Source organism: Aspergillus pseudonomiae (genome assembly GCF_009193645.1).
Source record: "Aspergillus pseudonomiae strain CBS 119388 unplaced genomic scaffold BDV37scaffold_120, whole genome shotgun sequence".
NCBI lineage: Eukaryota > Fungi > Ascomycota > Eurotiomycetes > Eurotiales > Aspergillaceae > Aspergillus > Aspergillus pseudonomiae.
In genome coordinates, this window is record NW_022476112.1 from 91,385 (window position 1) to 102,925 (window position 11,541).

Consider the following 11,541-nt stretch of genomic DNA (forward strand, 5'->3'; position numbering starts at 1 on the left):
GTGAAAAGCCGACCCTAGAACCTACTAAATGTAAGCGGCATGCACTAAGACTGTTGGTGGGGGCCAAACTATACGCAGTAGGATTCTATGATAGTAGTCATATTATAGTGCGTGTAGTCTGTTATGCGATCTGGCTTTTACCATCGACAACCACTGTAGAAAACCAGCGACCGAGGTCCCAGATGCATAGATCGTCTGAAAATAAGATCCCCAACACTCTGTACCATCTACCCACACCCCTGGTTCACCATGGCCTCGCGCATTGAAGCCCTGGCCACGACTATTGCCGACTCGGCCAAGCAATTACAATCCCTGCTAGCCCAGCACGGAATTGACGAGCCCTCGTTTGCAGCCACCTGCCCTCCATCACTGGCGCTGCCCCCGCCGGTCGAGGCCGCACGCAACGCCCTCCTGCACGCCGCGTGTGAGATCCAGGACCTGCTCCTCGACCCAGCCGATCTCCTGCGCTCCTATGCCACTGTACCCCTCCTCCATTACCCCCCTGAAATACAACTATTACTAATGCAATGAAAACAAGCACGCGCATCTCATTGCCCTGCACTTCATCCAGCAATTCAACATTGCGCATCTGGTCCCGCCTAATGGAACAATCACTTTTTCATCCCTATCCGCGCAATGTAACGTCCCAGAAGCCGATGTCCGGCGCCTCCTTCGCCACGCCATGACTATCCGCGTCTTCGACGAGCCCGCTGAGAGTGAAGTCGCCCACACGCGTGCCAGCATGCTGCTGCGACAGGAGGGGTTTCATGGTTGGATTGGCTCAACTTGCGCGAATAGCTGGCCCGGCGCGACCAGGGTATATAGTGCCCCCCCTTAGCCTAACGCAGCTCCTCATCTCGGCTAACAGGGGTGTGTTTTACATATAGACTATCGAAGCATTAAAGCGCTTTCCAGGCTCCGAGGAGCCGAATGAGTCGGTTGGTGTGACCCCAGTAACTGGATTTCGAGAACCCTCCAGATCACCCGTCTTTTCAAATTCCCAAACGTAGCGCCATGCAGCAGGGGGGGAGGGGGAATCCTAGATATACTGAGCACTGACATTGCATAGGGCTTCGCCCTGGCCAACAGGGGCCTGGCGCTTTACGACGTCCTTTCACAGTCGCCCGACCGCGCCGCCACGTTCGCCGCCAGCAAGCGCGGTTATGCATCAGGGGCCGCTATGGGCACCGCGGGACTGATTTCCTCCATTCACCCGCTACTCTCTACCCTTCCGACAGATAGCGTCGTCGTCGACGTTGGCGGCGCGCAGGGCGACATCAGCTTCGCGCTGGCGGCGGCATTCCCCCACCTGAGGTTTGTGGTGCAGGATTTGCCGGGCGTGATTGCTCGCGCGAAGGAGCAGCATATACCATCAGCAACAGAAGCACTCGGGAAAGTGGAATTCCAAGCGCATGACTTCTTCACCCCTCAACCTACCATCCGCGGCGCGCGTGTCTACTACCTCCGCCACGTCCTCCATAACTGGGGCGACCGGCATGCGGTGCGGATTCTGCGGCAGTTGCGCTCGGCGCTATGCCCCGGGGCACGTGTGCTGATTCATGACCATGTCCTTGAGCCATACCCGGCCCAGGAACCCATGTGGAAGCGTAGACTCACTAGTAACATGGATGTGAATATGCTCCAGCTTCTCAACTCGCGCGAGAGAGACGAGGCGCAGTGGCGCGGGTTGCTGCGGGAGGCGGATGGGCGGTTTCGGTGGCTTGGAGTCCGGCGGGCCGAGGGGAGCGCATTGGCAGTGGTGGAGGTTGTTTGGGATGAGCATTATGATGGGCAGACTCCCGATACGGGCATTGCCAGTTGAAGCAGGGATGTTTGCTTTCGGTACGGAGTTACCTAACGTGGAGCAGAGAAGTTTGGACTTGATTTGCTGACGGATATCCGACGGGGATTGGAATGTGTTAGTGGTGGGTGGATTCGGTGCACTAGCAAGCTACTATATATGGCTAAGCTTTATACGCTAAATGCTCTTGTCGGCAGTAGTTTAGTTACCCCTCCTTGGTAGGTAGCATGTGAGGCATCAGTTGCTCTTTTCTTGATCTCTTGCTTACCCCCTTCCAACCCCCTTCGCTGTGCATCCTTCTTCGAAGGATTTCTTGCTGGTTCGGTAGAGATGTTCAGATGTTCACCTGTTCTGTGGTAATATAAGGCTATCTACATCCCTCGGCAAGGTGGTATGTGGGGATACTGGGATTGAATAGATAATCTTATGTCTATATTTTCTTCTCCTCTTTTCCACTGTTTCAAAATTTTACGAATCAGGTAGGTTGGGTAGGTTAAGCAGGCAGGCGGAGTTTGGCGTAAAACCCCGTTGCATATGCTTTACCATACAAAAACTGGTGGAGTACCATAATACCACTATTTTAGCACCTGGCGTCGAGGCAAGACAGGCTGTGGTAGTGGAAATGCAATTGAGATTAGGCATCTTGGCTTTTTTTTTTTAATCAACAACCTTCCCCTACAATTAAACTGAACGGCGAACATGTCCAGATTCATTTCTCTAGTCCATCTATCAAACCGACATTGAGTTTCCAGCCAAGGCGAAATCTTAGCCACCATGGGCACTACCACCACCAAACCAGCCTGGTACCAAACCAGCGTCACGGCAATCGACCCTGCCGCGCGGTCCATGCTGGAGAATTACAGCGGGCTCAAACCCGAAGAGGTCATTTCCCATGTCTTAGCCCTGGTAGGCACAGACACACACCCCTGCTTCGAAGCACTCATCTTTCCCCCTCTAACTGAAACCCCTTGCAATTACCAAGAGAGATGAAGCCTTTCGAATCTTCCCCTACCCCTGCATCGGCCAAATGCGCTTCCTGAGCTGTCACCTCTCCCGCCTGCCATTCTACCAGCACGTGCTTGCCCGTCTGCGCGTATCCCCTGCCAACGGTTTCCTCGACGCAGGCTGCTGTGTCGGCCAGGAGCTTCGGCATTTGGTCTACACAGCCTCTATTCCCGGATCCCAATTATATGGGTTCGATCTAGAAGCTGGGTTCTTCGAGCTCGGCTATAAGCTCTTCCGCGACAATGCGGAGGCCTTCCCCGCTACCTTCGTGGGCGCAGATCTAGGTGTGTCAGATGAGGATTGGGAGAAGGCGGAGATCGTGGGTAAGATGAAGGGTAAGATAGATGTGGTTTGGGCGGGCTCGTTGTTGCACTTTTGGGATTATGAGGGGCAGCTACGCGGCGTGGAAAGGTTGATTGGGTTGACGAGGGGAGAGCCCGGCTCGATCGTCTGTGGACGGCAGATGGGGAGTACAGTGGCCGGGGTGTATGATTTGAATGGGTTGACGGATAAGACGATGTTGCATTATAGACATAATGTGGAGAGTTTGGTGGAGTTTTGGAAGGAGGTGGGTGTGAGGACGGGGAGTAAGTGGGAGGTGCAGGCGGAGTTGGAGATCGGGGAAACGACAACTAATATGCGGGATAAGGCGAAGTTTATGGATGATAATACCAGGGTCATTTGGTGGTGTGCTACCAGGGTGGAGTGAGTTGACTTGTTAGTGAGTGTCAAGGTGGGATTATTAGTATGAGGTATGAGTATGAACGGGGAAGGAAAATAATAGTAATCAATATGGGTACTATTAGGGTATATGTTTCCACTGCCTGCCTGTACTTCTTATGTACTGTACAGTATATACTACCGGATATCCACATCTATCTTCACCACGATCCCGTTGGCGGACACAAGAGCTCCGTTCCGCGCCCGATCTTCCGGGTCCTTGGAGGCACAGCTGGTGGTGAAGTGCCCCATATGCAGCTGTTCGGTGCTGCTGCTGGCCTCCTCCTCGAGCCGCAGGCGTGCGGCCCGAGCCGCTACCGTCGAGACGCGGCTGTGGTACGTATTCCCACCCACGCCCCCCGCCGTCCAGCTCTTGGAGCTGCGAAACTTCTTGCTAAAAGCCACGCGGAATCCCGAGGCGATGGGCACGGCGGTCGCGCACACGATGGCCATGTTGAGTTGGATCACGTCCAGCAGCTCGAAGGGCGCGGCCGCGTAGGTAAAGTCCGAGTGCAGGTTCGTCTCCTTGTAGAGAACGACCACGCGAGCGACAGCGGATACGATGGCGCTGCGGAGTAAGATTAGGTTATGGATATAAGGAGATTCAGGCAGAGGGGAGGGAACTTACATGAATCCGACCGAGAACACAATCATGAGCCCCGATTTGCGGGCGAGCGGCATCTGCAGAGTAGCGATGGTGGCAATGGGCAGGATCAGGATCGCGACATCAGAGACCAGGTCCAGAATCAGCGGCAGGCCGTCGGCGCTGGTGGTGTTGTGGCAGGTGCCGTGCATGGTCGACTGCGAGTCGAAGCGCTCCCAGTAGAAGCTGGCCGGCACGCACGAGAGCACGTATGTGATAGTCGAGCCAATGCCCCACAGAACCACATACACCATGCTAGTCCACCAGAAGATGCGCAGCCAGATCTGCTGCACGACGAACAGCCGGCGGTAGTACAGGAGCAGGGCAACCTTGGTGGCCAGCATCGAAGGCCCGTTGAAAGCGGCAGTGAGCCACACACAGAGGAATATCCACTTCAACGCATGTCGCGACGGATCTTCAGATTCGACGCGGAAGATGTGGTACCCTAGTCCATAGTGCACTGCGACTATAGTGGCGATGGAGACCACGTTGGCAAAGAGCTGAAGGCAGAGAAGGAGGGGTTAGTGAACGGAGCCGAGTTCGTGTATGCAGAGCGGCGGAAGAAGATAGAAACATACGACGGCCATAACTAGCCAGTAGTCCTCCTGCATGGGGCGCTTCTGAATGCGCCATTGGGCCCAGATACGTAGCATCACCCCCAAATTGCCAAGCGCCAACATAGTGATACAGAGACCCAGCACTACTGGCTTGAGGGACTGCGACCACGCCGCCAGCTCTGCCGCGGTTAGCGTGGAAAAGTGGGCAGAGGACGATGAGGACATTCTATCCGACATGGCGACGGTGATCGAGTCATGTAGATAACAAAATATAAGAATATGACAATTGGTGGAGGTGGGATGAGAGGACAATTTTGCCAGATTATCAGACCCTCTTTGACAACCCAACGAAGCCCATTGTCAGAGCAGAGGAATTTGGTCGCTGATAAATAACTCTCACTCCCTCCTGACTGTGGTCAGATTGATTATGGTGACAGGGATACTCTGCTGGACTGTACATTAGTTCCAATCTTCATGGGAAGCGAAGAGGGGAAGGACCAGGGTTTAGCAGAACAACCGGCCCACATTTCCGCCCCTCCAGTGGCCCTACTTCCTGCACAAGTAAGATTCATCGGATTTATTGCCCCCTCTCTAGTATGCCTCATCTGCTAAGACAAGCCTCGTAAATCCGCAATGGCAGTGCTTAGCTCTGCAGCCCGCCCATAAAAATGTACTCAAGCGCCATAGGGATTGTCGGAAAAAAAAAAAAAAGAAAACATCCCGAAATCCCTCTCATTATCATGTTACTGCATCCTGTTCCTTCACGTGCCGCTTTCGGGCTGAGCAACGACCAGCTTCAGAGCTACACTCCAGAAAGCATCCATGAGACCCGGCCCCACCGCGAGGCCACCAGCCTTCTTGAGCTTCTGCAGCGAGCTGCAACCACGTCCGCAGGAGTAACCTTTTACAAGACCTCACCATCAGATACAGAGGCTGGAGAGCGTCTCTCCTATTACCAGCTGCTTGACCAGGCCCGCCACGATGCACACTGGCTGCAAACCTCCATGCCGAACCTACAGCGGGACACGGTGTTCCTGCTGCATTTTGACACCCATGAGGAAAACATCCGCTGGTTCTGGGCCTGCACAGTCGCGGGATACTTGCCTTGTATTGTCCCCAAGCTGGCAGTTTCGACCGACCGTCGCATTGCCCAGGCCAAACACATTCTCCAGATGCTGGATGACCCGGTAGTGCTCAGCAACAGCCGCATGGCATGTGCCTTTCAGGGCGTCGACACTCCACGTTTGTATCGTGTGGATCAGGAGTCCGCATTGATTTCCTCCTCCTCCGCCTCCATTCCGCTTCCGATGGGTCGCAACCAACGGGCCGATGATCTCGGAGCACTGATGCTCACCTCTGGCAGTACCGGCTTCTCCAAAGCTGTGTGTCTCCGCCAGCCGCAAATGTTGGCTGCAGCGGCTGGTAAAACTGCGCACTGCAGGGCGACCTCACAGGACGTCTTCATGAGCTGGGTCGCATTCGACCACGCCGTCAACCTGGTTGAGATCCACCTCCAAGCCATGCGGCTTGGGGCCGAGCAGATCCAGGTAGCTACGGATCTGATGGTGGCCGAGCCGCGCCGCTTCCTCGACCTTGTCGATCGCCATCGGATTTCTGTCACCTTTGCCCCCAACTTCTTCCTGGCTCTGCTGCGCGATCTCGTCTGTTACCCCACACCGGAGCAGAAGGCCAAACCTGCCCCGACCTGGGACCTCTCCTGTCTGCGCTGCGTCTTCTCCGGCGGCGAGGCTACCGTGCGACAAATGACGGTGCAGCTCATTCGTGCCCTGGAGCCCTACGGCGCCCAGACCTTCATCCGCGCCGGCTATGGCTTGACTGAGTCATGCGCGGGCATGGCTTGGGACCTGGTCGACCAGACTTTGGATGACCTCCACGACGTGACTAGCGAGTTTATGTCCTGCGGCCGGCCCATTCCCGGGGTGGAGATGCGCGTGCTGCGTGAGACCGACAAGAGTGAGGCGGCAACCGGCGAAGAGGGCATGCTGCAACTACGCGGAACCGTGCTGTTCAACCAATACTACCGTGATCCAGCTGCCACGCGAGCAGCCTTCACGTCTGACGGCTGGTTCATCACGGGCGACAACGCCTACCTGGACGTACACGGCCAGCTGTACGTCACTGGCCGCACCAAGGACACGCTCCTACTCAATGGGCTGACCATCTTCGCGGTCGAGGTCGAGCACAGCCTCGAGCAGGCGCGTATCCCCGGTCTGACCCCAAACTTCACGCTGGCTTTTGCCCACCGGCCTGCTGGCGCCGTTACCGAGTCCTACTGTGTGGTATACCTGCCCAGCTACGCCCTAGACGACGCTGCAGCTCGGGTCGCCACCAACGAAGCCATCGAGCGCATCGCCAGCCTGGCCGTGCACGTCAAACCCATCGCTATACTTCCCCTGCCACACAACTACTTTGAGAGAACCTCCCTCGGCAAGCTCTCCCGAGCACATTTCCGGTGCATCTTCGAGTCGGGGGCTCTCGACTCCGAGCGGGAAGCCCATGAGACCATCATCCACGCGCACCGCCAAGCGCACCACCAGGCTCCCTCCTCGTCCACCGAGCAAACCATCCTCACCCTCGTCTGCAGGCGCCTCAACATGGATCCAGACTCTGTCAGTGTGACTACCAACCTCTTCAGCCTAGGTCTCTCCTCGCTCGACTTCTACACCGTCACTCAGGATCTGCAGCAGACTTTTGAGGTTGTCTTCACCGTCCCGGACCTCCTCATGGACCCAACCGTCACCGGTCTTGCCCGACGCCTTGCCTCCAAGCAACAAGCCAGCCCTACCTCTGCCCTCTCTCTGGTATCAGACACCACCAATGAATATGATCCCGTCGTGCCCCTGCAACTCTCCGGCCCCAAAGCCCCCTTATGGCTCGTCCACCCCGCCTCTGGCAACGTCCTCATCTTCACCAACCTAGCCCGAGCCTTCCACGAGCGTCCCATCTACGCCTTCCGCTCCCGCGGCGTACAGCCCGGCGAGTCCCTCTTTGCCACCATCACCGAGATGGCAGACACGTACGCGGCCGCCATGAGGCGCACGCAGCCCTCCGGCCCGTACGCCATCGCCGGGTACTCGCTAGGCAGCAGCATAGCCTTCGAGATCGTCAAACGGCTTGAGTCCGCCGGTGAGGAAGTGCGATTCCTGGGCGCGCTTGACGGGCCGCCCGATATCGCGGACTTAGTTGGTCGACTAACCTGGAACGAGGGACTGGTGATGGTCGGGTATTTCTATGAACTTATCGACGAGCCGAAGTACGTGGCGCTTATGCCGCAGTTGCGGGATGTGGATGCTGAGGTCGCGCTGGATGTGATTCTGGGTGAGGCGGATAAGGAGAGATTGAAGGTGTTGAGATTGGATAGGGCGGGATTGAAACATGTTACGGATGTTATTGCGGGGTTCTCGAGCGCCGCGAAGGGATATGCTCCCCGGGGGAGTGTGGAGGTGCCGGTGGATGTGTTTGCGGTGGATCCGTTGGTGACGGTTACGGATGATCGGGTCTGTTGGGTAGAGAGGTATTTGGGGCAGTGGAACAAGTTGTCGAAGAAGGGGATGGTGGTGCATCAGTGTGCAGGGAGGCATGCGGATATGTTGGGAGCGAAGTATGTGAATGAGTTACAGCTGGTGTTGAGGAGGGTGCTAGAGGAGAGAGGGGCTTAGAGTGCATCATGGTAGATTATAGATGTTTGTGATGGTGTTTGGGATTAGAGTGGTATTCGGGTCGGTAGCGGTTTCTAGATTTTGAACCCGAACCCAACTCAAATACCACTCTAACCCCGAAAGTATAACAGAATGTCACCTCGCACCAATCAAATGCATGTCCAGTAGCATTGAATCTCGCCATGAGAACCATTTTTCCTTAACCAATCAGTCAAAGGGGGCGAAGTCCCCTAGATGCTTGATCGTGGAAGGTGACTGGTTTCGATTGGCTCGACCAGTGATCGAATGGGCCTTTCTTATAAGAAAGTTTGAAGCCAGCTTATCATATAGTTTATACGAGTTAATTTAGTTAATTTCTATAGCCTATAAGGCTGTGTGACGTCATGATCCAGATACGTAGTTCTTAAAAGACGAGCCCAACTCACCCCAATCGACTCGCCCGGAGAAAATATTATGAGACGTCACTCCAATACATTCTTGCCCTCCTCCTTCCTATACATATATACGTTTCCTCAGGTTTTTCACAGTTGTTCTCCTCAAGCATCGTCCTTCTTGATCACCGGACCTTATCTCATCTTTTTGCAACAAATAACATTGGAAGTGCGATGTGATGGCTCGGATCCCTCTCATCGACGTAGCTACTAGCACTGAGACTGAGGAGCATATATACAAACGGTTCCCATCCAACCTCGTTCGCGGTTTGCTGCGCACAACGCCGGAGATCGCCAATGGTTACTTGGACTTGGGCAAGGCTTTATCAGGATCGCCGCTGCTGCCAAAGCTTCGTGAAATGACTATTCTGCGGGTCGGCGTACTTACCCATAGTCCCTACGAGTGGATGCAGCACATCGGTATAGCAAAATTAGTACATGTCGGCGACAAGGAGGTTATCGCCGTTAAATCGGGAGAATATGGCAAACTCACCGACCAGGAAGCGGCAATGCTGCAGTTCGTGGACGAAGTCGTCGCGAAGCCAAAAGCTACGGACACCTTCGACTTGGCCCTGGCCAATCTGGGAGAGCAGGGCCTGGCTACAGTGACTTTGCTGGTCGGGCACTATATGATGACAGCCCGCTTCCTCGAAACACTTAACATCGACCTGGATAAGAACGCCACCAGCTGGGAGAACGCTTAGATTACAACGCGCAGCTCGCGTGTTGGGCCGGCGATAATGGCAGAAGATAGCGTTAGCAATAACTAACAGCTTTATGGGAGGAAGCTAACTGGAGGTTTCAACGTAAACTGGAAGGAGAATATGATGGTGATGAATCAAGTTGCCAACATTGGAAGATGGAGCCGGCAAAATCCTGATATCCACTTCTCAAGGGTATCTTTGAATAGCTCTAGCGTCTTAAGAGCCATGGCAATGACACTGGAAAAGTAGGGAGATGCTACGGTTTAATGTCGAAACGTATGCAAATATTGCCGTTAAAAACACGCGATGTGTAATTCTAATACAGGGAGGTTAACCTGTTGCAATTAAATGCCTTTAGAAAGATTTAATAGGTCTTCTCAACCCCTTGTTGGCCTTCCTTATATTCAGATTATATGATTTTATATATGACGTGTAGATTAACTACCGCCACATTGACAACTAGTTGACTATTAAACATTACGTCACGATACATGGCTTCTTCCCCCACCAATCTCTGTTAAGGGAACAAGCATATTGCGGACATTAATGCACAAATTCGGACCAGCTTTATCCTTGCTGTCAAGAAGGAAGTACGAAATGACCGAAGTAGCTCCCAACGTCTTTTGCATTAGCGTCACGGACGTCAACGTCACCGTGCTCCGCGAGGGGTCCGACTTGACCCTCATTGATGGTGGATGGCCCGGCGATGTCTCTATGATAGAGAACGTGATCAGGTCGATTGGTAACCGACCAGAGGACGTGCGCGCGATTCTATTGACCCACGCCCATATCGACCACCTTGGCGCGGTGCAGTCATTTCATGACCGGCTGAATGTGCCCATCTACTCCGACCCGATTGAGATCCGTCATGCCGCCCGCTACTACCTTGAGCAAGCGGCCGAGGCCGACATTATGAAAGGCCCAATGCCACAGACCCTCGACTGGTGGGAGCGGGTGCTTAAAGTGGGTGCCGATACCGACATCACCGTCACCGACGTACAGCCGGTTGCCTCAGGGCAACTGGATGTCCCGGGTCGACCGGTTGCGATCGCCACGCATGGTCATACTTCTGGGCACAGCGCCTTCTACGTACCGGGAGCGCGCACTGTGATTACTGGCGACTGCCTGGTCACCGGTCATGCATGCTCGACGATCAAGGGCCCACAGCCATGTCCTTGGTTCTTTAACCACTCAATTCCCGAAGCACTTTCGGCTCTCAAAGTGCTCAAATCAGTCGATGCCGACATAATTATTCCCGGGCACGGCCAACCGCTTAACATGCCGATTAGTCAGGCCGTTGACATCGCTCTGAAGGCGGCAGAAGAAAGCGGGTTCGATAAGCACTAGATTCGGCTATAATTTTTTTTTCTTCATGTTGTGGGAGGCAGCCGACTGGTGAGGCGTATAAGCTGAAAGCGGTCTCCAGCGGTAGGAGGGCGAGACCTCGCAGCGTGGATAGCGTTGAATGGCGAAGCGACGGAAAGAGGAGACCTGGCGCTTGGATGGCAAACGGAGGTTCAGTAGAGGAAACTTCCCCGAGGTTGGAGGACGAGGATCATCATATATTTAACTACACTCAACCTTTACTTTCCAACTTTCATTCTGCTCTACTGCCTTACATCGAGGAAATCCACCATCCAATCTACCCAAATTTGCACCAAATGTAACTAGAGTGGCATTTGGCCAGGTTAGGTTAGGTTAATGGGGTCAGTTATACTTAACTGCTAGGTTATAGCTATATTAATAAAATTTCTATATTTAATTATAATTAAATTAAAAATTAAATATTTAATTTAAATTAACTATATTTAATATTAAAATTATTAATTTTTATTAAAGATACTAGATAATAAACTAAATTAACTCTAGTTAATTTAATATTAATTTTATTATTTTAATTAATTGTAAGAATATATTAATAATAATATAAAAAGATTTTATTTATTAATTTATATAAAAAGAAAATATATTTTTAATTAAAAAATTTATTAAAACTATTA

At 53.3% G+C, this 11,541-nt stretch overlaps 6 protein-coding genes across 6 annotated transcripts; 5 read left to right on the plus strand and 1 right to left on the minus strand.

The window, feature by feature from the left end:
* Positions 1 to 249: 249 nt before the first annotated feature.
* On the plus strand, positions 250 to 2,001 carry BDV37DRAFT_276111 (putative O-methyltransferase; the record flags this gene model as incomplete). The annotated part of the gene is made up of 5 exons (XM_032085505.1): positions 250 to 480; positions 539 to 817; positions 888 to 938; positions 1,070 to 1,765; positions 1,999 to 2,001. 5 exons carry the CDS (start codon positions 250 to 252, stop codon positions 1,999 to 2,001), a joined length of 1,260 nt encoding a protein of 419 aa, XP_031935778.1.
* Positions 2,002 to 2,575: 574 nt separating this feature from the next.
* On the plus strand, positions 2,576 to 3,515 carry BDV37DRAFT_276112 (class I SAM-dependent methyltransferase; the record flags this gene model as incomplete). Its single annotated transcript, XM_032085506.1, has 2 exons — positions 2,576 to 2,707; positions 2,784 to 3,515. The coding sequence occupies 2 exons, from the start codon at positions 2,576 to 2,578 to the stop codon at positions 3,513 to 3,515; spliced, it is 864 nt and encodes a 287-aa protein (XP_031935779.1).
* Positions 3,516 to 3,664: 149 nt separating this feature from the next.
* BDV37DRAFT_276113 (uncharacterized protein) lies at positions 3,665 to 4,951 on the minus strand (the record flags this gene model as incomplete). Its single annotated transcript, XM_032085507.1, has 3 exons — positions 3,665 to 4,094; positions 4,155 to 4,669; positions 4,748 to 4,951. The coding sequence occupies 3 exons, from the start codon at positions 4,949 to 4,951 to the stop codon at positions 3,665 to 3,667; spliced, it is 1,149 nt and encodes a 382-aa protein (XP_031935780.1).
* A 515-nt stretch (positions 4,952 to 5,466) lies between these two features.
* Positions 5,467 to 8,406, plus strand: BDV37DRAFT_288527 (uncharacterized protein; the record flags this gene model as incomplete). Its single annotated transcript, XM_032088288.1, has 1 exon — positions 5,467 to 8,406. The coding sequence occupies one exon, from the start codon at positions 5,467 to 5,469 to the stop codon at positions 8,404 to 8,406; it is 2,940 nt and encodes a 979-aa protein (XP_031935781.1).
* A 476-nt stretch (positions 8,407 to 8,882) lies between these two features.
* BDV37DRAFT_263346 (carboxymuconolactone decarboxylase family protein) lies at positions 8,883 to 9,570 on the plus strand. The gene has a single exon (XM_032083541.1). The coding sequence runs from the start codon at positions 9,197 to 9,199 to the stop codon at positions 9,539 to 9,541; it is 345 nt and encodes a 114-aa protein (XP_031935782.1). The 5' UTR covers positions 8,883 to 9,196; the 3' UTR covers positions 9,542 to 9,570.
* Positions 9,571 to 10,138: 568 nt separating this feature from the next.
* On the plus strand, positions 10,139 to 10,888 carry BDV37DRAFT_288529 (MBL fold metallo-hydrolase; the record flags this gene model as incomplete). Its single annotated transcript, XM_032088289.1, has 1 exon — positions 10,139 to 10,888. One exon carries the CDS (start codon positions 10,139 to 10,141, stop codon positions 10,886 to 10,888), a length of 750 nt encoding a protein of 249 aa, XP_031935783.1.
* Between the last annotated feature and the right edge of the window lie 653 nt (positions 10,889 to 11,541).